This window comes from Anopheles coluzzii, chromosome X, assembly GCF_943734685.1.
Source record: "Anopheles coluzzii chromosome X, AcolN3, whole genome shotgun sequence".
Lineage (NCBI taxonomy): Eukaryota > Metazoa > Arthropoda > Insecta > Diptera > Culicidae > Anopheles > Anopheles coluzzii.
Window position 1 is genome coordinate 8,947,244 of NC_064669.1, and position 22,903 is coordinate 8,970,146.

The 22,903-nt window shown below is 47.8% G+C and overlaps 4 protein-coding genes across 8 annotated transcripts in view; 2 read left to right on the plus strand and 2 right to left on the minus strand.

The window, feature by feature from the left end:
• The window catches only part of LOC120956520 (uncharacterized), a 91,913-nt gene extending 84,194 nt beyond the window's left edge, over positions 1–7,719 (minus strand). For 2 of the 5 annotated variants that reach the window (XM_040378058.2, XM_040378040.2), the window contains exon 1: positions 7,471–7,719. The gene's annotated coding sequence lies outside the window, so the exon portion shown is untranslated. The remainder of the gene's footprint in view (positions 1–7,470) is intronic. The other 3 variants (XM_049610517.1, XM_049610513.1, XM_040378050.2) reach the window with 2 other exon arrangements.
• A 1,582-nt stretch (positions 7,720–9,301) lies between these two features.
• On the plus strand, positions 9,302–17,036 carry LOC120958325 (protein scarlet). The gene is made up of 4 exons (XM_040381044.2): positions 9,302–11,234; positions 13,308–14,185; positions 14,267–14,837; positions 14,914–17,036. The coding sequence occupies exons 1-4, from the start codon at positions 10,787–10,789 to the stop codon at positions 15,084–15,086; spliced, it is 2,070 nt and encodes a 689-aa protein (XP_040236978.2). The 5' UTR covers positions 9,302–10,786; the 3' UTR covers positions 15,087–17,036.
• A 176-nt stretch (positions 17,037–17,212) lies between these two features.
• LOC120955326 (zinc finger protein 567-like) lies at positions 17,213–19,379 on the plus strand. The gene is made up of 2 exons (XM_040376138.2): positions 17,213–17,811; positions 17,888–19,379. The coding sequence occupies exons 1-2, from the start codon at positions 17,581–17,583 to the stop codon at positions 18,929–18,931; spliced, it is 1,275 nt and encodes a 424-aa protein (XP_040232072.2). The 5' UTR covers positions 17,213–17,580; the 3' UTR covers positions 18,932–19,379.
• A 2,441-nt stretch (positions 19,380–21,820) lies between these two features.
• LOC120955332 (39S ribosomal protein L22, mitochondrial) lies at positions 21,821–22,720 on the minus strand. The gene has a single exon (XM_040376152.2). It carries the CDS (start codon positions 22,524–22,526, stop codon positions 21,870–21,872), a length of 657 nt encoding a protein of 218 aa, XP_040232086.1. The 5' UTR covers positions 22,527–22,720; the 3' UTR covers positions 21,821–21,869.
• Between the last annotated feature and the right edge of the window lie 183 nt (positions 22,721–22,903).

Genomic DNA, 22,903 nt, shown 5'->3' on the forward strand with positions numbered 1-22,903 from the left:
GGCCATAATTTAAACTTGTACTCTGTAAGCATTAAGTTATTTAGGCATACTGCCCGATAACTTTGATTTAAATAAATAAATAAATAAATAAATAAATAAATAATGTTCTTCAAATGTGTTCTTCAAAACATGTTCCAGATGTTTACATGACTTTGTACTCAACCTTTACTTTACCTAATTCTAGAGATCTTGGGTCTCTTTCGCTACTTTTCGCAAAAGTGTAGGTATGTTAACTAGTGCGCCATAATACTTCTTCGATGAAGATGACGCTCTGAGCAAGCTGGTCTAGTAGAAGTTAACGCAGGAACTACCAACTTTGGAAATTCTCAAACATCTCAATACGTCAAGTACTGTAGTAAACGTTTATCATCATTCTGAAACCCCTATTTCATTACACCAAGTTGTAAACTCCTTAAAGAAATTGCCGAAAATCGTTTTAAAAATAACCTAGATTCGCATAACTAAGATCTTGGCTAAACCTGACAAATGTTGAAAATGACAACTTACGTTTGCTGACTGAGTAAGCGGTTTATGAAAACTGAGATTTCAGTAAACTGAAGTATTGTCGGAAATTGCTAATTATTACTCCGTTTTGATACTAGGCTGCAATAACAAACAACGCCCGACAAAAACGATTTACTCTGGATAGGCATTGATACTATTATGACTACGAATCCGAGCAAACTGTGTTTCGCTTGCACGATGTAAAAAAAAACATGACGCCAGATGCCAGAGATCAATTACCGAATCTCGGCAAACACAATAATTAAACCGAGATCTTGATCATTTTGACCGTTTACATCGATGACAGCTGAATTTCAGCTATTCGGCATTTTGATTAAGATATCAATGAAGTGTGCTAAAACTAATTTTAAAAGTTTAGGCTAGTGACTCACTTACGCTGCAACTCCCCGTAAGGTACAAGAAATAGCTACTAGGTTCTTTGTGCTCTGCAGATAGATCCTAACAGTTTAATGAGCTTTGATATTGTTTTGGACAAAGGCTCAATTACAAGACTACATCAGGATCTGCTATGCTTAACCTTTGCTGAAGAATGTCTATAAGACATTGTGGGAATTCTGGAGGATAAATAGCGACCTAAACATCAATTAATGCTTGCTGAGCTCACGATCGTAATAGCTGAATTTAAACTCTTCAGGAATGCTCTTAATCTTCGTCCTTGCCTAGCCAACTCAGAATCTCCAAGAAGTTCCAATTCGGCAGCAGCGTCCCCGCTCGACACACTTTCGGAAGCCGGTAAAACGTCGGGACGACTGACAGACACACAAACACACCCACACTTCACCTGCGCCAAAGCGATAGTTTGACATCAATAAGGCCTATTCTCCCCTATCAAGCTGTCCCGGTTGAAGTTGTCTCACCGTTTGAAGTTGTCAAAGTTCCCCGGACTCGCTGGTGCATGGCGATGCGTAACGCCCAAGCTTGGCAGACTTGATGCACTCTTCACGGAATCTGATCATTTTCCGGCTAGATTTCGCCACAGCGGGCAGGCTTGCCAGTGCACCGTTTGCGGCCGGACTTCGCAGGAACGCAGTCGTTCTAAGTGCACCGTCCGCCTGCTCTCGACTCGGCAGCACCTATCGGGCCGCCCAAATCAGGCACCAGCATGCACTCGGGCGCGATGCACCAACCTCCTGGGAAACCCTCCCCGTAAGACTGATGATTTGCCACTCCGACCGATTGAATGAAGCCGCCGAGCCGTTGGCATGAATGTATTAAGTCGGATAATATGTGTGTGTGTGTTCGTGGTTTTTTTTATCTTCTTTTTGCTACACCGTCAGCAAACCGTTTCATTCAAAACAGCACGGCGACTTCTCGGCTCGGATTTAATGACAACCTCCGGTGAAGGACGGGAGCGAGCTTGGCATTCGCCGGCCATTCAGAAGAAAAGGCAAGAAAGAAAAATAAAGAAGACCTTTGTCGAACGGTGACTAGAAGTTCTCCAACATTCTCGAGAATGATGCCTGTTGTAGAAGGGGGGAGGGGATTGGAGACGCTTCTACCCTTTTCTTGGTTACTTCTCTCCTCTCTCTCTCGTTCTCTCTTTGTATATCTCTCTCTCTCTCTCTCTCTTTCGTTTTATCGAGCAGGCGTTGTTGTCATCTACGCGTGTCTACCGTTGCGATGTGTGTGCCTAGAACCGCGTGCCACCACCTCCTCACCCCCCCCCCCCCCCCCCTTCCACCCCATTTGCCTGCTTCTCTTACAATGAAAGGCTTTATGTGTTGTGTGCGCCCGGCCTGAAAGGCGTTCTATTCATTGCCCCTGTTTCCCAACCAGCCTTCCCCTTCCCCACCAACTCCCTCCCGCTACTTCCTTCTGGGCAGTTCTTGCTCTCTTTTACGGCTCGATTTCGATCGGCGGCGCGGTCCCCGATGCATTACCGGCTGCTCCACCCTGATTATGCTTGCAACCACCCATCTCCCCCCTCCCCTCCCCCCCCCCCCCCCCACCAACCCGCAACTATTAGAGTGGCGTGCTTTTCTTCATCCAGCGTGTAAACACCAGAAGCAGCATCTCGACCGAAGGGAGGGGGAGGGGAGGAGGGGAGCAGGACTTGCAGGCTCTGCACCCCGCCGCAGCAGCCTCGGATCGAAACGGGCAATGATCATGATCATCGTTCCCCGGGCAACCTGAGGGAGTGAGGGGGTGAGGGGGTGGGGGGGGGGGAAGGGAATTATCCTGAGTTTGGAATGGAGAACGAAAAAAAAAGGGACGGAAGGAGGGACGGCAAGGGCACAAAAGCATAACAAACGCGATCGGGGCCCGGGAACACGACGTCTGGCAGGAAACTGGAAGCAGCAGCAGCAGCAAAAGAAGAAACGACAACAAAAAAAAACAAGCGGAATTGAAAAGAATGGTAGGAAAGGGAATGGAACACTAATGTACAAACAACAACAACAACAGCAACAGTAACAAAAACAGGAAAAGGGAACGGGAAAAGTGAGAAAAATCTGTTGGCCAGTGCGTTTTGATCCGTTCGAAAAAGAGAGAGAGAGAGAGAAAGAGAGAGAGAGAGAGAGAGAGAGAGAGAGAACACGCGCAAAGATGATTCGAGCAGTGGAAAAGCCAGCGCAAAAGAGACGATCTAACCGTGCGCGCGTTTCTCTCTCTCTCTCCCCCTCTCTCTCTCTCTCTCTCTGTCTCTATGTGTGCGCGGCACTGTGATAGTATGTTTGCCAGTATGAGGATACGGAAAGTGGCTGTCGATCTTTCCGAGGGCGAGCGGAGGGAGAGCGCAATGGACAACAACAAAAAATAAATCTGCACGAAAAAATCGCGCAACATTGCGACACACACACAGTGCGCCCCGTCCAACACGGATGATGACGTGGGCAGGTTTCGTGTGTATTGTGCGCTGCGGGACTGGCTGTATCGTCTGGTGGACTGTATTTGTTTGGAGTTCCTTGTTCAAAGAGCGAAAGAGAGAGTGAGAGAGAGAGAGTGAGAGAGAGAGAGAGAGGGAGAGAGAGAGAGATAGAGAGAGAGAGAGAGGAGCTGTCAGGAAACTGCACGTGATGAAAGTGCGTGTTGCAGTTATTCAACGAGGTCGTGGGGAAAGGAAGACGGCGGAACGGTAATGTTCATCAGTCGAGCAAATGGGGGAAGGAGAGGAGGATACGGTTTGTTTGAGCAGCACAAACACACACAGACACATACACACTGGTCAATTCTGTTGATTTGATCTGTGTTGATCAACACACAAACACAGAAACCAAACCAAACACTACAAATTGCAAACCATTCTCCCTTTTTGCGCACTCACACTCGCTCCCAATTGCACTGTCAGTGTGTGTGTGTGTGTGTGTGTGTGTACGTTTAAAAAGGCCTTTTTTTTGGTTTTGCCCAACTGCCCCCGAGAAGCTGTCAAAGCGGTCGAGAGGAAGAAGCAGAGGGCGCACTCCGGGAGATGCTGATGCGTCCAGGTCGCGTGTAGTGTTGATTAGAGATCGCTCATGACTCAACCGCCGCTCGCTTTCTCGCTCTGTGCCCCCAGCCCCGGCGCACGCAAATCACACAAACACACGTCACACAGGGTTCGCTCGCTTTGATTTGAACCTGCCCTGATTTGTTAAATGGCAGTGGAATCGGAATACAATATTTAAAAAATGTGAAATTTAATTTCCTTTTTGCCTCAAAACAATGCAGCTCTTCACTCTTGTCTGTCAGGGCGTGCGATCGGTCGCCGGTGCAGGATTGTAAATTACTGGGCCGATTGAGCCTGTGTGCTACCATTAGCCTGTGGCCTTGGGCCTTTTTAATTCGTCGACGATGGCGGGGGCTGGAGGAGGGAAGGGGAAGGGCGACCAGTCTTGCAGGGATTTAGGGCGTGTTTTGAAGATTGATACAGAAAATTAACAATAATCTTCAAACGGACCTTAAATTCAACGTGAGAGAGTTCATCGAGCGCTCTAAAAGCTTTTCAAAAACATTGTTGGGGACTTTCATTGTTTGTTTGACATTTGAATGGTGAAATTATGTCAATACCGAAAAAAAAACATGTAAACAAATTTGCCGTTTCGTCGCAACCTGTATCATGCAGGATTGAATTTATAAGCTGAGGTATGCAAATTTCATACCACAAAAACAGGAAAAAACAAAACGAGTTTGCAATGTATGTCTTTGTTTGTACATAATTGACGGGAAACCAAAAAAAAACAAAACGGCGGAAAGCAACTGCCAACTTGGGTATGGAATACACACACGTACGACGATTTGAACTTTGACAGTTAAAAGTAATCATTTAGCAGAAATTAATTAATTGCTTTTTAAATTTCTCACTGAAACAAGTTTCATTAAATACTTGTGAAGATTCCCCGGTCTCGTAGTACAGTCGTCAACTCGTACGATTTAACAACATGCCCGTCATGGGTTCGATCCCCAAATAGACCGTGCCGCCATACGTAGGATTGACTATCCTGCTATGGGGGGAAATCAATTAGTCACTGAAAGCCAAAGCCCACTAGTGGTACAGGCAGGCCTTGACCGACAACGGTTGTTGAGCCAAAGAAGAAGAAGAAGATTCCCCAACCTACCCAAAACGGGAATCTTTATATCGTTTAACGAGTTTCGACGGTTCAACTTCGGCTATACAGTTGTTGTCGCTAAGTTGACCGTAATGTCTGAAGGGAACAGTGTGTTCCCAAATTAATGAGTTTAAGTTAAGTGGTTATTAATTTCATTGATAGAATTTTGAAGCATGCCAATTGCTTTACCAATTTCGGAAGTGAATTTTGAGGTGTAAACGATGTTTTGAGAATTTATGAAATCCCATTAGGTTTTGTAGTGTTTTTGCAGAAACATGAAATGAAATACAGTCATAAATCTACTCAAACACCCTACCCATTGACCATAATTCCTTCAAGAAGGGTCGGTATTTGTTGACTTGCAGACAAGAAAAGGTGCGTTTACAGCGACTGTAAACTATGCATTGACCGACATTCGACATGCGACTTCTTCGTCTTACCACCTTGCTTTGGAACTTTTTTTTCGATAACAAACACAGTCGTATCTCCTTTATCATTCCACTGATAGGCTGAAATTGCAGCTTTCTGGCTGAAATTGTGAAAGGTGTCCCAGCAATCAACAATTTCAAATATTGCACATAAAGCGAGTGAAGTGCAAAAGGTTGTAAAAAATAATACACACCCCAGCAATATCAGTCGGGGGAAGCCAGCCCCTGCAAAGCAAAGGTGCTGGACCCTAACTATGACCTGGACACATTGTACACGTTCTAATGAAGCGTTTTCACGCGAAACAAAGCGATCTAATGCAAAGCGACCGGCTTGAGATCATTGTACGCTCTCCTGTCAGTCCTTCCACTCGTTACCTATCATGGACACAATACACAGAGAGAGAGACAGATGAGGGAGTGCACACAGGCGCGTCCTATCAAAAAATTGGAAAACGCATCAAGATCACGGGACAGCCCACGATCTGTTTTTTTTTTTTTGACAGCTCTCGACCAGCGACAGGTAAATATGCCAAAAAAAAACGGCCTCCGATGCCATTTGGGCGCTTTTGTGTGTGTTCTTCTTCCTCCTTTACTAGCTAGCGCATCAAGCGCATACGCACATTTATGTCACCCACCTTTATGGCGATCAGCGATGATCATTAGCGGTATGTGTGTGTGTGTGTTTTTGTTTAATCGTTTCACAGGTTGGGGTGGGTGGTGATGAGAGGGGGAAATAGAAACGGGAGCACACGGGAAGCTGCAAAAGGTAGCGAAGATAATGGACGGCAGTGTGGAATGAGACGCGTTGCGGTGGTATTGGTGGCTCTCGATCGGGGCGCGCGTTACGGTGCGATGCGACGCAGACACGCACGGGGCTTCTCGCTCGCTGTCTCTCTCGCTCTATCACCACTGCAGCGCTATGACCGGAGTGTCGAGGAGGAGCGGGGATTTTTTTTTTGTCTTCTTCTATCGCTGCTACTGCTTCTTTTTTTCCTGTTTTCTCTTTGGCCCTTTTGGAGTGTTGTCACACTGATAACCACCCCGCAAATGTGTGGGTGATGGGGAGGGGGGGGGGGAATGGGACAGTCTGCAGTGAAATGGTTATCGATCGCGGTTTTTTTTTCGCTTTTTTGTTTGCTTTAATGCCCAACCATGAGTGTGTGCGTTTGCTTACGTCTAGCGGTCGCCTAGGGAAGCTGCATAGCGATGCACCGATCGATGGGGTGAGTGCTGGAAACAAAAAAAAAATCGCGACAGCTGACGGCCCGGGCGTGTTGCCTCTTTTCTTCTTCCTTTTTTAGGTGATTTTTTTTTTTTTTTTTTTTTTGGTCACAACACACCGGAAAGGTTGATTGGCGAACTATGCTGGCCTAATGCTAACTATGCTCCCAGGCCGTTCCCTGGCCATTCCGAGCGCTTCTCGACGTCATACTGCACGCTTTTGTTTTATCACATTTAGCTTGGCGAAGCGAAACACAACAATACGCACGCAGTTTAATAAACTTTAGCAATTGCAATGGATAAGGTGGACGGGGTACTCGGACCCGGCACACGCAACGAGCGAAAGAGAGAGAAAGAGAAAGATAAAGCGAGACAGAGCGCGCGCAGCGGCGAATGGAATAAAAAATATATATAGGCAGCGTTCGTGTCTCTCTTACCCCTCCTACTACACTTACCACACTGCCCGGCACACTGTACACTGCGTTTCCATACACTATTTTTATTTGAGTGTTTTATTCTCTCGCTCTCTCTCTCTCGCTCACACACAAAGGTACGACTGCCGATAAATGCTCACATTCGCTTCCGTTTGCTCACGCACGCACGACTTGCAAACAACAGCAGCAACACACCATTATTCGAAATTAAAACATTAACCGTTTTACTTTTCTGTTTTTTTTTCTTTGCGCTTCTTCTGTTCATCTACCGCACTCTTTCTCTCTCTCGCTCTCACTCGCACACACACGCACCCCTTTTGCCCGCTCTGCTTTCTTTACCGAAACAACACACACCGTCGTCACAGACCCGAAAGTGTCGGCACACACGCATACACGTCCGGACGGTTCGAGCTTTGCTTGGGAAGTAAGTGCGATCTCGTTTATCCGTGGTGTGTAGCGCTCGCACACGCGCGCGTGCTCGCACCCGCTGCCGACCCTTTTCCCGAAGGTGCACCCGTTAGCTGCCACGGATGATGCGGTGGCGGCCGTCTCGCGCTGCTGTCAGTTTGGCGGCGACGGCTCCAACACTCCCGGGGTGGTGAATTGTGATTTTGAATAAGTTTTTCTCCATTTTTCTGCATTTTTTTCTTCCCATCCAGCTCTTCTCGTGATTGTCGTGATAATTGAAAATTTGCATACTTCAATTGTAGTTTGATTCGTTTGATTTTATTTAAAAAAAAAAACATTTCATCGCACGGTCGGTTTGTTTTCCACAGGTAGAAAGAAAGGTAGAAAAGCAAACGTTTGATGCTACGCAGAGCCGTCACGTGGCTGGTGCACAGCGGGGTGATTTACCTGGAAGCACAACGGACACCGTGCTCACCCCTATTTCAAACGTCATTTGAAGACATCGAGCCCTAAACATCGAATGCTGCGGGCTCGTGTAATCCGGGCGGGCAAGAATGTTGATTATTTGCGACTTATTTTCAAGCAAATATGCTGAAATAAAAATGTGAAAAAACTACAGCCAGTTCCCGAGTTACGCGGATTCGGAGATATGCGGTTTGCTCCATTTGACAGATCAAATGTTAAATCAGTCTTATTTGCTTCAAGAATTGTCCAGTGCAGTATAAATTGCATTTTTGCTGATAAATGTAATCTGCTTAATAACTAAAAATATCATAATGGTCTGCACGCATCGTATAAAATAAATGATAAAGTGTATAGAACTACTAAATTTAATTTAGCAATCAATTGAAATTTGCCCGAAAATCGCGAAATTCGACTTACGCGACTTTTTTCGGGAACACACAAAACCTGTAACTCGAGAACATACTGTAAATGAAATTCATCGAATATTGTTTGTGCGCCGTGAATGACCCAAGCGCCACAGATTAAGCTTAAACGACTGGAAAATTGAATATCCATAGAAAAAAAAAAGAAAGCTCCACAGCTTCATTGGTTTGATCAATAGATGGCGTATTAAAACTGATTTTTATATTGCTATCCTTTACTTGCAATGTGTTTCGGCATGTTTCATCTTATCATGACCTTTATAGCCTTCTAACTTTCTGAGCAAAATCTAAATTATTGGTCGTGTGATCAGATACGTGGGTATCAACACCAACGACCATTACTCAAATCTCACTTGCTTCAGTGCTGGTGGTTTCCATTCGAGTTTAGTATTTAAACAATTGTATCGCCGTTCTAGTTCTAGCGATGCATTACTTCAATGCGAAACCATACAACAGTACAGAGGAAATGAGAAAGCTCTCCTCCAAGCGATGAAGCTCAACTGGTTGGGGTATCCCACCAACAGAGAGCGCCACCAGCTTTTTTGCTATTTTTAGAATGCATGAGTCGTTTGCCGTCTGTTAAACGAAGTCTTTCTATATTCCGTTTAGGTAGAGAACTTGAGTCGTTTAGAAGCCGTTTAGTGGTCGTTTAGTGGATTTGTGGCACTTGGGTTGCGACCAAGAATTAAACGACCAAGAATTTTGCGACCAAGAATTTTGCGACCAAGAATTTTGCGACCAAGAATTTTGCGACCAAGAATTTTGCGACCAAGATTTGTGCGACCACGGCAGCAAAATTCTTGGTCGCAAAAATCTTGGTCGCAAGAATCTTGGTCGCAAAAATCTTGGTCGCAAAATTCTTGTTCGCAAAATTCTTGGTTGCAAAAGAAGAAAAAACAGTCATATTTTACGATCATGTTTTGATATTTAAATTCTCGCTTTAATATGTTTTACTGGGACGCCGTTTATACAGGCACATTTAAAAGCCATTTACCCGGGGTAGCAAAACAAAAACATGTAGAATAAATCATTCTCCATGTTTGTGTGAATAAGCAAACTTCCCATCCTTCTGATGGAGCCCGCCTTCGCTTTCTCCTCCGTTTCATTGCTCGAGCGCACAGGGCTCAGAAACTACTGCTGACCCAGAAGCTCAACTACGAGGGAGCCGCATGCCGAACCTAACCACATCATCATCTGGCAAAATCTGGCGCCATACATTTGCAAAGCCCCCATCGGCAACAGTCGGAAGTGAGGTTACGGCAACGGTCGGAAGAAGCACAAAAACACACACACACACACACACACAACCCGCACCAGATCAAAAGACATCCAATACAGCCCCTGGGTGGGGGGGGACTGTCGGAGCAATGAGCCACCGATCATTACCCCATTGACACTTCAAACCCCCTCTCGCCGGGTGTGCCTCCTTGCAGCTGCCTCCAAACCGCTGCACTAGTAAGGATTCACTAGGAATGGAGGAGCAGGGCAGGGGAGGGGTGAATGAAGAGAAGGAACTCATTACTACACATCCTACGAGCCGGACCGGCAAACGAAATGTGTCGATGCGGCTAGTGTTACCCGTGGGGCCCAACCGGCTTCGCGAACGTTCGTCGCCTCCACACCGGCGCTGGTTCCTGAATGAATCCTTACACCTCTCTGGCCGTCCGTCCGTCAACCCCACGGTCGGAAGGGGGTCAAAGCGGTGCAAGAGATGGCACCTAGCGGGGGGGAAGGGGGCGGCAGTTTTCGTGCGAAAGAAACCGCAGCACTGCCAGGTACGCTCGCTTCGGTATTGATTTCCAGCCACCGCTTGATGGGACGGCACGGGGACCCTTGAGGGTTCGGTTACACATCTATCCACCGGAGGGGTTTTTTTTTTGTAACGCCAGTTCCGAATTCGAAAAGCTCCGCGTTTGTGTATGTGTGTGTGAGTAAGAGATGGATGGTTTCTTCTTTTTATGTTTTCGGGGGAAGGAAGGAAACCCTTACCTGTCGGGCAGCTCAGTTCGAGTTGGATCGTGCAGCAGTAAGTACACGCGTCGTGGCAGTGCGTCGTCGTCACGATCGCGAGGAAGGAACGTTTCCGTGTGTGTGTTTGTGTGTGTAAGAGAGAGAGAGAGAGAGAGAGAAAAGGAGAGAGCGAGAGTGGGTGTTTGGGAGCTGGCAAAGTGTACGAAATTGATGGGCTGCCCGCATGTGCCCCAGGGCACACAGTGAGTGATGCAAGGGAGCGTTTTGTAGGCAGGCGTCCCGGAACAGTGCCCCAAACCAGTCAACCCAACCCAAAACCCAAAACCGAAACCGAACCGCCGGGTAGCAAAGGTTAGCGCCGACGTGTCCGCATCCTGCCGGCCAGTTCCATGACCAAGCAATCGGCAATCAAACTGCTCAACATGGTGGCGAACGGACGCAAGCGACACTCGTCGATCAACGAGCAGCAGCTGGTGCCGCTCGAACCGCCACCGGGCAGCTGCCTGTCGTCGCCGACGGCGCCGCCGCCGCCGCCCGCTGGCTCCGGCACCGGCCGCTGCTATCAGTCGTCCCTGCGCAGCTACAGCAAGTGGTCGCCGACCGAGCAGGGCGCGACGCTCGTCTGGCGCGATCTGTGCGTGTACGCGACGGCCGGACCGGCCAAGGGCGGCGGCTGCGGGGGCGGGGACGGACCGCCCGGCTGCCACCGGCCCACGATCAAGCGCATCATCAACAACGTGAGCGGTGCGGTCACACCCGGGACACTGATCGCGCTGATGGGCTCGAGCGGTGCCGGCAAGAGTACGCTCATGTCGGCCCTCGCCTACCGTACACCCCGTAAGTGCTGCGTGTGGGAGGGGTTCGGGAGCTACAGCGGCTCTTGCCACAGTGCTGGGCCAGTTGAACTGGGTAGGGGGGGGCTATTACGGGTATCGAATTCCGCACCGGAATGTTAATGTAACGTCTAAGGCTTAGCAAGTGGACGGAATGGACGTTTGTATCCAGTTACAAGACGCGTCCGCACCGCAACCAAGAAATCCCAGCGCTTGGTAATGGCGTAACAGAGCGCCTAAGATGTCTAGTTGCTAGTGCCTAAGGCCGCGGGGCCACAGGGCTTTCTCAAGCGCTCAAAACTAGTTCATTGAATACTTTTCCCAACGTGATTACCGAGAAACGAATAGCACAAATGCTCTTATTTCAATTAGCCAATCGCTGCATCGTCAACGTTCTCAAAGATTCTCAAACCAATTTTGTGTCGATTCGACAAATGTTGAGAACGTAGGTTTCTCAAAAACACTCATTAGTGCTTGAGAAAATGAGCGTTGAGAAACCCCATGGCGCCGCGGCCTAAGATGTCTTCCTCGGAGAAATTGAACAATTATTGGAAGTAAAGTCGTCCTAGACGCAGATCAACACGTACGCTGTTACTGTAGGTCTTAGTTAAGAACTTCTCAAATTATTCCGGAAGATGTCTTGTGACAGCTCTTGTGCTCCTGATGTTCCTGAAGACACTAAATAGAGAAAGATAGAAATTCTATCAGACAATACAGCTGTTTTGTTTCAAGCGAATGATCAACAAACCATTCTGTATTATCTCATGTCTCTCTCAAAAGAAGACATCTTCAGTACACACAATTGAATTTAATTGGGCTAACACACAATTGGGCTTAAGGTTTCTGAAGATATCAAAGTACCGAGATGAGCTATTGATTCAAAGGATACTCCCGAAGGTTTCTGTTACTCCTTAACGTTCGCCCACAAGCATTCTTTACCGCTTTATGTACAATTATTCTAAAAATTTTGTTCCTGAGTTTAAGGTTCCTGAAGATATTAGGTAACGGCGATCAAGCAGGAAGGACGGTTCAAAAGTATCGGAACGTCTGATATTCCACAGCGATGGCCGTGCTCGACCTATTTCCTGGAAAAGATTAAATTATCTCAGATGTTTTGTTCTTGAGTTAATTCCTGATCTTATGGAGTAACTACGACGAAAGGGTCTTTCCAGAAGGAGAGAAAACAGAGTCTATGTTCCCAAGCACGAATCATTCTATGCCGCCTAAAGTCTCTTCTATAGATTTTTCGACAGTTCCAGCCGATTAGTTTCAACTGAAAAGCTATTCACCGAGCCTGGAGGTTCCCCTAGATGGTCTCTATCTTCAAAATAGTCATTAGAGAAAAGAAAAAAGCAACATAATGTGCCACATAAAATCCCTTCAATGGCTTCCATGTCGTCATGTCGACATAGTCTTCCAGCAGATGTATTAACAGCAGCAAACTTCCCGAAAGGCAACTCCGGAGCTCAATGTTTTGCAAATATCTTCCACTGCTAAACAACTGCGATCAATAATCATTTACCAAAACACTCAAAAGCAAAGCCTTCGACAATGTCTCGCCGTCCGTTAATAACCCTCCCCGATCTCCTTCGTACGCGTCGCTCCTTCCCAACACACCAAAAACTTACATTGAAATGGTCCTCCCAGCATTGGCAGGGCTTCCTGTGTCGGCTTCTTAACCGGTTTACACATGTGTATTTCACCGCACTGCTACAGTGTGTGACGGTCGGTGCGTCTACGTCAGCTGTGGCGGTTGGCACGGTTAGTGGAAACCAAACGAAACTGTCCACTCAGACATCTTCAGCTTAGCGAACGATCCAGCGCCCACTTACGGTCCCAAATAGCTTCAAAGTAGTTTGCGCCATTTTGCTGCAGGTGAATGTCTTACCTGTGTGTGTGAGCCAGGGGGGGGTGGGGCAGTTATGAAGGGGAAATGTTGTCCATCATACGTAAACATAAGAGGTTTCCTTCCGTCGTGCGCCTTCGCCCGAAGGGCTGGAAATAACATAATCCTTCAGGGGTTTCCCCTGAATTCTTCCCCATGCTCGCACAACTCATCACTCTTTCTTCCCCTTAGCCGGAACCGTCGTCCAGGGGGACATCCTGGTGAACGGGCAGCCGGTCGGGCCGTACATGTACCGGCTGAGCGGGTTCGTGCACCAGGACGACCTGTTCGTCGGCTCGCTGACCGTGCACGAGCACATGTACTTCATGGCGAAGCTGCGGCTGGACCGGCGCGTCGGCCACCGGGCGATCGACCAGACGATACGGGACCTGCTCGAGCGGGTCGGGCTGGCTCGGTGCGCCGGCACCCGCATCGGCGAGGCCGGCGACGGCAAGATGCTGTCCGGGGGCGAGAAGAAGCGGCTCGCGTTCGCGACCGAGCTGCTGACCAAGCCGACGCTGCTGTTCTGCGACGAGCCGACGACCGGCCTGGACTCGTACGGTGCGCAGGCGCTGGTGTCGACGCTGCAGCAGCTGGCCCGCCGCGGCACCGCCATCATCTGCACGATCCACCAGCCGTCCTCGCAGCTGTTCTCGATGTTCGACCAGGTGATGCTGCTGGCGGAGGGCCGGGTCGCGTACGCCGGCCGGCCGCACGAGGCGCTCGCCTTCTTCGCCCGGCACGGGCACGCCTGCCCGCCCAGCTACAACCCGGCCGAGTATCTGATCGGGGCGCTCGCGACCGCCCCGGGGTACGAGCAGGCGTCCCAGCGGGCCGCCCACCGCCTGTGCGATCTGTTCGCGGTGAGCGAGGCGGCCGGCCAGCGCGACGTCCTCATCAACCTGGAGGTGCACATGGCGGAGAGCGGCGACTATCGCGTGACCGACGAGGTGCAGCATCTGGCCGGCCGGCCCCACTGGCTGCACACGACCGCCTGGCTGACGTACCGGGCGCTGCTGACGGTGGTGCGCGACCCGACCGTGCAGTATCTGCGCCTGCTGCAGAAGATTGTAAGTGTTTGTGAGCCGAAGGATCAATGGGAAGATTCACGCGTCCTTTTATGGTTTCTCTCCCCTCCCTCTCCCGCACAGGCGATCGCACTGATGGCCGGGCTCTGCTTTACCGGTGCGATCGAGCCGACCCAGCTCGGGGTGCAGGCGACGCAGGGCCTCCTGTTCATCCTCATCTCGGAGAACACGTTCACGCCGATGTACGCGGTGCTGGCCGTCTTTCCCGAAACCTTTCCGCTCTTTATGCGCGAAACGAAGAACGGCCTGTACCACCCCTCCCAGTATTACGTCGCGAACGTGGCCGCGATGCTGCCCGGGCTCGTGCTGGAGCCGCTCGTGTTCGTGCTGATCGCGTACTGGCTCGCGGCACTGCGCCCCACGCTCCACGCGTTCCTGGTGACGGCGGCCGCCGCCACGCTCGTGATGAACGTGTCGACCGCGTGCGGTTGCTTCTTCTCGGCCGCGTTCAACTCGCTGCCGCTCGCGATGGCCTACCTGGTGCCGTTCGACTACATCCTCATGATCACGTCCGGCGTGTTTATCCACCTGAACACGATGCCGGCCGCGACCCGCTGGCTGCCGTACATCTCCTGGATGATGTACGCGAACGAGGCGATGTCGATCGCCCAGTGGGAAGGTGTCAGCAATATCAGTAAGTAGCGAGGGCAGGCGGCCCGAAAACCCCAGCAGTGGATGCAATGTTTGACGGAAATCTTTTGTTTGCCCAGCCTGCCCCGCCGTTGACGACAAGCTGCCCTGCCTGCGGACCGGCGGCGAGGTGCTGGAGCACTACAGCTTCAGCGAAACGCACCTGGCACCGAACCTGTGGGCGATGGTGTTGCTCTACTTCGGCTTCCACCTGCTCGGCTACCTGTTTCTGTGGCGCAAAACCAAGCGCTAGGCGCGTCCGGGCAATTCTCACCATGTACTCGGCTTTTGTTTGGAAATACACCAGAGCGAAACCGCGTTCACTGTGTAGCGTTTGGATTTTTTTTTCTCTTCATTTTAGCTGTTTACATTTGCAAAACACTGCCAATGGAATTTTAACGGCAAAAAAGAAACAAAACATCGCACGTGGTGAATTTAGCAATTCGATGTTTAGCGACGACAGCGCAATGATGGTTTTTTCTGGGTGTGACGAGCAGTTTATTGTTTTCTCGAAAGAATATTATTACAGTCTGTTCCCGAGTTACGCGGTTCTCGACTTACGCGGATTCGGAGATACGCGGTTTTCTAAATTTGACAGATCAAATGTCAAATCAGTACAATTTGCTTCAAGTTCGGTATGAATTGCATTTTTGCTAACAAATTGAAACCGCTTAAAAGCCAGAAATATTAGAATTTTTCGCACAAATCATATCAAATAAATGATAAAGTGTATAAAAGTACTAAATAAAATCAAAAACTCTGATTAATGAATAGTATTTTATTCAAAAAATGTGAAATTCGACTTACGCGGATATTCGAGTTACGCGGATTCGCCGGGAACGCAGAAACCGCGTAACTCGGGAACAGACTGTATAGAGTTTGATGAATATTTTTGAGCGTAAAGGCCGGGCTACATTGATCGTACTCGCAAGCGTAATTTTGATTTTCACTAGCGCATCTGGCGGCGACTGGTGGAAGCTATTTTTGGTCATCCAGGGAATGGTCATGCCGGATCTCAAAATTAAGTAGTTTTTCCATCGTTTTCCATTGCAAAAATGGACGCAATGCGTGCAAAACATGTGTATCTACGTTTTACAAACCTTTCTCCTCCATTTTTAGTAAAAAAAATGGAAAAATAACGTATTTTCTGAAGCGGCTCCAAATTGTTTGGAAAAATGCTTCGGTCAGCCGCCGCCAGATGCGCTAGTGAAAATCAAAATTACGCTTGCGAGTACGATCAATGTAGCCCGGCCTTAAGAAATACATTTTACTAAATTTCTCCCATAGTATTGTCAGGGAGAGTCAAAAGAGTAAGTTATTGAGTTAGAATGAGAGGATGATTAGTATTATTGTTAGTAGTAAAAACACAAGTAAAAAGGTCGATTAATTATCGAGAATTGTAATTGTTTTGCATTATGCTTTTATTCTCCTTTTTTTCACTAAACATATAGCTGAGTTTGAGATTATCACCACGAGTTATTTAAATAATAAGAATCGATATCCATTTGTTTAACCTGTTTAGGGTTGTTAGTAGTAGGCGACTTGAACCTAAAATATGCATAGAAAAAAAAGAATGCTCCAGGTTTGCTCACTAGATGGCGTTTCATAAGTCATCATTATATTGCTGTCATTTTCTTGCAATGTGTTTCGCAGCTTCTTCTAATCATGATTTCGAACTTTCTAAGCAAACATTTATAAGAATGATGGCGTAACATTGGACTTTAGCTTTTAAACATTCGTATCGCCTTTTTAGTTCTAGCGATGCATAACCTCAATGCGAAACCAAACAACAATACAGAGGGAAGGAGGAAGCTTTCAAAGCGAGGAAAACTCCACTGTATTACTGTGTATCCCACCAACAGATGGCGCCACCAGCTTTATTTATTCCGTTTAGATTAAGAGGTTGGGTCGTTTACAGCCCGTTTAGTGGTCGTTGGGTTAGGAGTCACTCGGCAGTAGCCCAAATAGCCAGAATTGCTTAAGCAGCTCATTTTGGCACGCTACAGATCGCTGCTTGAATTCGCCTTTTGCAGTAGATAAACAGCATCAAAGTTCTATGTGGGTCTTTCAAACAGCGCCTAAGCAGCTTCCTTATGCCACGGTGCCAGGGATTATTTTTCTTTGTGTTTTATTTTCAAGCAAGCGTCATCGATGAAATAAACAACAGGATTTGTTTTGTTTGTGTACATGAGTAAAATTTTTTCAATTAATTTTTAAATCATTTGTATTGATGAATTACACAAAATTTTACACAATTTACTGATAATTCAAAAAGAAATGTCAAAAACAAAAAAATCGTGTAACTCAAATTCGCGTAACTCGAGTGTCGCTCAACTCGGGGAAAGACTGCAAATGAAAAAAAAGTACATTATCTGTTTTTTTTTCTTTTCCTGCAAATTAGTCAGGTTTACTTATATTCACCAAAGTGGTGAATTAGCTGTTGATGAACGTCAATAGCAGGGTGGTGAATAAGCGCCTAGCGTCATCATTGCCCGCTGGGAATCGTAGTTCCCTTTTCGCACCCGATCCCGCGTTTTCCCTTTGCGGCATGTGTTGTTTGTTGATGTATTTGTAGTTTCCGCAATACATTTTCCAGTGCTACACGTTTTCGCGGCAAAGAAAAGTGCGCCTTAGAAATTAATTGCGAAGCGCATCATCTGTCTAAGTTGTGTTCCGGTGTTGTTGAGTGAGCAAACACGAACAAACAAAAAGCGTAGTCCCGTGCGGTCCCTTTGCGCGATGAGAAAATGGCTCCCTGCTCGACCACCGATCATCAGCACCAAGCAACCGGCCAGCAATCAGAGCAGGCGATGGAGGGTGCCGTCATCTTGGACGGCAGCGCCCAGCCGCCATTGAGCGCGCTGCTGCCGGTTCAATGTGCCGGCAACCGCAGCCATCGCTACAAGTGCGACCACTGCGAGCAAACGTTCAAGCGACGCGACGAGCACGATCGGCACCGCTACACGCACACCGGAGTGGTAAGTGGCACTGGAACGGGAAATGGGAAGGCGGCAAACCACACACACACACACACGTTTTGGTTTTTGCTTGCAGCACGCCTACCCCTGCCTGGAGCCGGACTGCGGCAAAGCCTACTCGAACCGGTCCCATCTGCTGCGGCACGTGCGGGCCTGCCATCTGGAGAGTGCCGGTACCGCCCGGCCCGAGGTCGACTGCAGCCATCCGAACTGTGCGATGAAGTTCACCAGCCGGCAGGCGATGAAGCGCCACTACCAGACGAAGCACGTGCTGGGCAAACCGTACGCGTGCGACGCGTGCGGCGAGCGGTTCTGGCGCAAGCTGCAGCTGAAGCTGCACAAGGTGCGCCACACCGGCGAGTATCCGCACCGGTGCGAGCACTGCGGCCAGGGGTTCGTGAACGCGCGCACGATGCGGAGCCACCGGTGCCGGCAGAACGCGCACCGCTGCCCGGACTGTGCGCGCGAGTTCCTGCGCTGGTCCGAGCTGGTGGTGCACCGGCGGCTCGAGCATCCGACCCAGTACCGGTGCGACCAGTGCGACAAGCAGTTCAGCACGAAGCGCAACCTGAACCTGCACGGCCGGGTCCATCGCAAGCAGCAGGAGGCTGCCGCCGGCAAGGACGGGGAGGACGGCGAGCAGCAGCAGCAGCAGCAGGTGGAGGTGCTGGTGTACGAGTGCCCGTACCCGGGCTGTCCCCGGTTTTACGAGCACGAGCGCAACCTGCACGCGCACGTCCGCTCGAAGCACGAGAGCCGCAAGCGGGAGGAGCTCGCCTGCCCGGTCGCCGACTGTGGCAAGGTGCTGGCGACCAAGCAGAAGCTGGAGCAGCACCGCCGGCTGCACCTGCGCGCGTCCAAAGCCCGGGCGAGGGCGTCTGCCCGCAAGGGACGGCCGCAGGCGGGCAGTAGCCGAGCCGCGGCGGGGACGCCGGCGACGGTCGTGAGCGAGGCGGCAGAGCCGGCAGTGCCGGCCGGCGAGCCGTCCCGCACGGCCGACGTGACCACCGACTCGGAGGTGGAGGGTGCCGGCCACATGCTCGAGGATTTGCTCGACAAGCACGTGCAGCACCTGTGCAGCCAGCTCGACACGCTGCGGTCGAATTTGGCCCCGATGTAAGCCCGTGCACAGTGTATAGAGGTTAGGTTTAGGTAGCGTTTTAGGTTCGAAAATGTTTAGAAACAAACGGGCTCGTGTTTTTTTTTTTTGCAGCACAGGAATATCTTTTTTTTTTTGGTTTACACTTAGTCATGTAAGGTAGAATTTTCTTTTTTATTTTATTTTTAGGAGGAATTATTTAAAAAAAAAATTCTGTACAGTTCGCATCTGTACACACCCACACACATCACATGCAAGGTTTTACTGCTTTAAGTTATTATTACAGTGTTAAGCGGTGTGTGCGATTATTATTATTAATATTCTCTTATTTAAAATGAATTGCAAGCTTTGTTTAGAACCGACAGAGCGAGGGAGGAAAGTTTTTAGAGAATTAATTATTAATAAGTGAGCTATCATTATTGTGCATTTACGTAGCAATATAGCGTGTATATTGAAATATTTACCCAGAGGTCTGTCTTGTGTGATATATTTATTTTTATTAATGTTCGTTTGTTCGTTGAGCCATCGTTTCTGGCCTGCATTACAGGGTTTTCCTTGAGTTCTCATAGTTGTGGGACACTTCCTGGACTCTTTCTTATGGGAAGTGAACTTCATATGATGGGAATTGGACTACTTGGCACGCTTTATGAACAGGCTCTTTGAAAATTTCTATTGGATTTGTCGATTATCGATTGCTTTCATGTTGGCCTGTCAAATTTGGGTGTACTGGGGTTTAAATAATTTTATTTAATTAATTCTAACACATATAACTACTTCATCCTTTTCATAGCAAGTCAACTAGAATATTTAAAATACGTAGAATACGTTTTCATGGCTAAAACTCACCTACTCGGCACATTCCTATGGAAACTTCCAAACCGCAATATCCAAATCGACGTCGGCACATCGGCATGATTGTCGGAATAGAATTATTCTGTAAAATCACATTTTGACGATCCATTGGGAACACCTTTAATGGTGTATTTTTGTTTAAAAAAAAAACATTGCAAAGCATACAGAAAGCGATGCGCGAAACATTACTGTAGCGGTTAATGATTCAAATTTCCTTTAACCGCTGTCTCAATGATCAAATTTACACCGGCATATCCCAATATCCCACACATTTTGTACGGGAAGCTATTGTTTTTCACATTAAATCTTCATTAACTTTTGTTGCGTTGAAAATTAAAATTTCAAATTTGGTACAAAGGATTCGACAGTTAGTCTTATTTACAGGGTTTCCCACGATTTATTGGTTGGTTCCCACGATTTATTGGTGCGTTCCCACGATTTTTTGGTCATTTCCCATAATTTTTTGGTAGCAACCCACGATTTATTGGTCGGTTCCCAAATATTATTGGTCGGTTCCCAAATATTATTGGTCGTTTCCCAAATATTATTGGTCGGTTCCCAAATATAATATAATATAATACCGACCAATAATATTTGGGAAACGACCAATAATATTTGGGAACCGACCAATAATATTTGGGAACCGACCAATAAATCGTGGGTTGCTACCAAAAAATTATGGGAAATGACCAAAAAATCGTGGGAACGCACCAATAAATCGTGGGAACCAACCAATAAATCGTGGGAAACCCTGTACTTTAGTGAAAAAAATGGGAATTTTAGAGACTCATTTCCTATTTTTTAATATTTTTGTAAACAACACTCGCCACTTTTAAATCGATGTTTTTACTGCTGTTTTTTTGTAAAATACATTGAAAGTGCCATTTTCCATACAATATTCCGACGATTAAAAAAAACATCCATTTTTCAATTGCTTAATATTGTTTCATAGTCAATGTTATCAAACATTATACGTTTGGTAAGTACACTTGCATAGTTATAGGATTTCATGAAGAATACTAATTTTGCCACCCTTTTCTCTGGTGGTATTATTTCTTGTAAATGAAATATGATTAAAAGAGAGCAAATATGAGGCAAAAGCAAAACACGTTTGGTTGTTTTTTGTGTAGAAAATAAATAAATAAATAATACAAAAACATGTTAAAAAAAGGGATAATTTCTGCTTTTCTGCAATCAAAACCATCAGAATAATCCATGAAGTACATAATAACTAATTCATTGAATTTGGTGCCACCAATGAATAAGCCGGTTCCATTTATCAAACAAAGTGTTTAAAAAATAATAAATTAAACTTCAAAATTCCCATTGCTTCAACAAAGCAAATAAGATTAATGCCTCTATCATTAAACCCAATTAGAATTTTTAATATTAGTTACACTATAAGTTTTGAAGGTTTTACAATTAAAAAGTATTACTTCTCATGAAAAATGTATGGGATGTCCGGGCATGCCGGTCGTAGAGATAAGGGGTTTCAAAAGAAAATGTTAAAAATATAATGTTAAGGATTTTTTTTTCACAAATAAGTTCACGTTGTGCCCTTTATAAAAGTGCATTTTCCTAAAGATACGTGAAAAAAGTGAGACAGGAGCCCAACTAAGCTACTTGAATGCGAATTGTCGCTAACTGATTTTCCATTTGCTACGCTTATCAAAGGGTACCAAAAACCAACCCAAGCAAAAGAAATATGTTCAAACCAACTCAATGTCGAGGGCGAATTATTTCCCATTTTGCGTTTACCTTAATATGTCCAGTAAGGCTGGCGTTTAATTAAAGGTTTAAGTTTGTTGCTTGTTTTGATGTTGCTTCATTTGAGGCATTTGCTTTAACTATTGAACATGCAAATAGATACGATATTTATCGGAATATGATTGCTTTAAAGATATCCCTGTCCGGAATGGTTAGAATTTCAAAAGCTAAATCAAAGTGTTTAGCCCAAAAGGATGGATTTGCATGAATTCTGTTCCCCTGAAAACACTTTCAATTTTCTCTTCCTAACCCACCCAAAACCCATGCTACGCAACGCACCGAGAGCACGTGTTGTTTCCTTTCTACATCGCTTTATTTAACAAACTGCCGGCCCAGTCGCTCACAGCGAACCGGTCACCTTGCGCTTACGCATCGCCTCCTCCCACTCGGCCAGCTGCTGCTCGCCCGTCTTCGGTGCGGCCGGGTAGTAGTGGGCGGGCGGCGTCCCCTCCTCCAGCCGGACAAAGTAGTGGCAGTGCTTGTACTCGACCTCGCCGGTCCGGCCGCGCGCGTGCCGCCGCATGCCCTTGAAGACGCGCCCCTTGCCGCAGAACGATTCCGCCACCCACAGGTTCGTCCGGTACTCGACGTTGTGCCGCTTGACCGCCAGCTCGACCGCCTCGAGTATGGCCTCCTTCACGTAGCTCGCGCCCTTCTTGTCGACGAAGGACAGCTGCCGGACGGCCTCGTCCACCGTCATGCCGCGCACGAACGACGCGACGTACCACATCTTCTTCGGGCTGTACTTGATGTTCGTCTTCTGGTGGCAGACGTAGGCCGGCCGGGCCGGCTCGTCCGGCTGCTGGGGCGGATAGATGACCTTGTTGTACTGGAGCCAGCGCTGCGGGCCGGCATTGTGACCGTTCCAGTTCTTCGCCAGCGGGCCGCCGGCCGTGTGTAGGCTGGCCGCCGCCGGGAGGTGCCGCACCGCCGCTGCCAGGCCGGCGGGCTGTGTGAGGACGAGCCGCTTCAGTGCGGTTGCCAGATAGGTGGCCATGGTGGTGTGTTTCGTAACTACCTGTGAGATGGGCGGTGGGAGGTGCCCGCCTGGAGGATGCGTACGGGGAACGTCCGGTTGATCGTGACTTATTTCCTTTTTTCTGTTTTTCTTTCACTTTCTTCCCTCGGCCGGTGGGGAAGATGGAAAACTGCACCGCGCTGTGTTATGTATACAGTGTGACATGAAACGTCAGGCACAGTCGAGTCCGCATCAGACTGCGACGAGCTCGATCGAGCAGCTCGTGCAGTGTGGCCAGATTTTTATGGCGGTTTTCGTTAGGAGCGCCAAAATTTTATCGCTAGTTTTCTTTAGGAAATTCAATTCGGTAGGAATTTGGCATGCTCATTTCCGATTTGCTCCCGAGTAGATTATTT

Bases quoted from the DNA above. Each gene is read 5' to 3' on its own strand.
- LOC120958325 (XM_040381044.2), top strand. From the start codon at position 10,787: ATGACCAAGCAATCGGCAATCAAACTGCTCAACATGGTGGCGAACGGA. The intron at 11,235-13,307 runs GTAAGTGCTGCG...TCTTCCCCTTAG, and splicing joins CCTCGCCTACCGTACACCCC to CCGGAACCGTCGTCCAGGGG. The intron at 14,838-14,913 runs GTAAGTAGCGAG...TTGTTTGCCCAG, and splicing joins GGAAGGTGTCAGCAATATCA to CCTGCCCCGCCGTTGACGAC.
- LOC120955326 (XM_040376138.2), top strand. From the start codon at position 17,581: ATGGCTCCCTGCTCGACCACCGATCATCAGCACCAAGCAACCGGCCAG. The intron at 17,812-17,887 runs GTAAGTGGCACT...TTTTGCTTGCAG, and splicing joins GCTACACGCACACCGGAGTG to CACGCCTACCCCTGCCTGGA.
- LOC120955332 (XM_040376152.2), bottom strand. From the start codon at position 22,526: ATGGCCACCTATCTGGCAACCGCACTGAAGCGGCTCGTCCTCACACAG.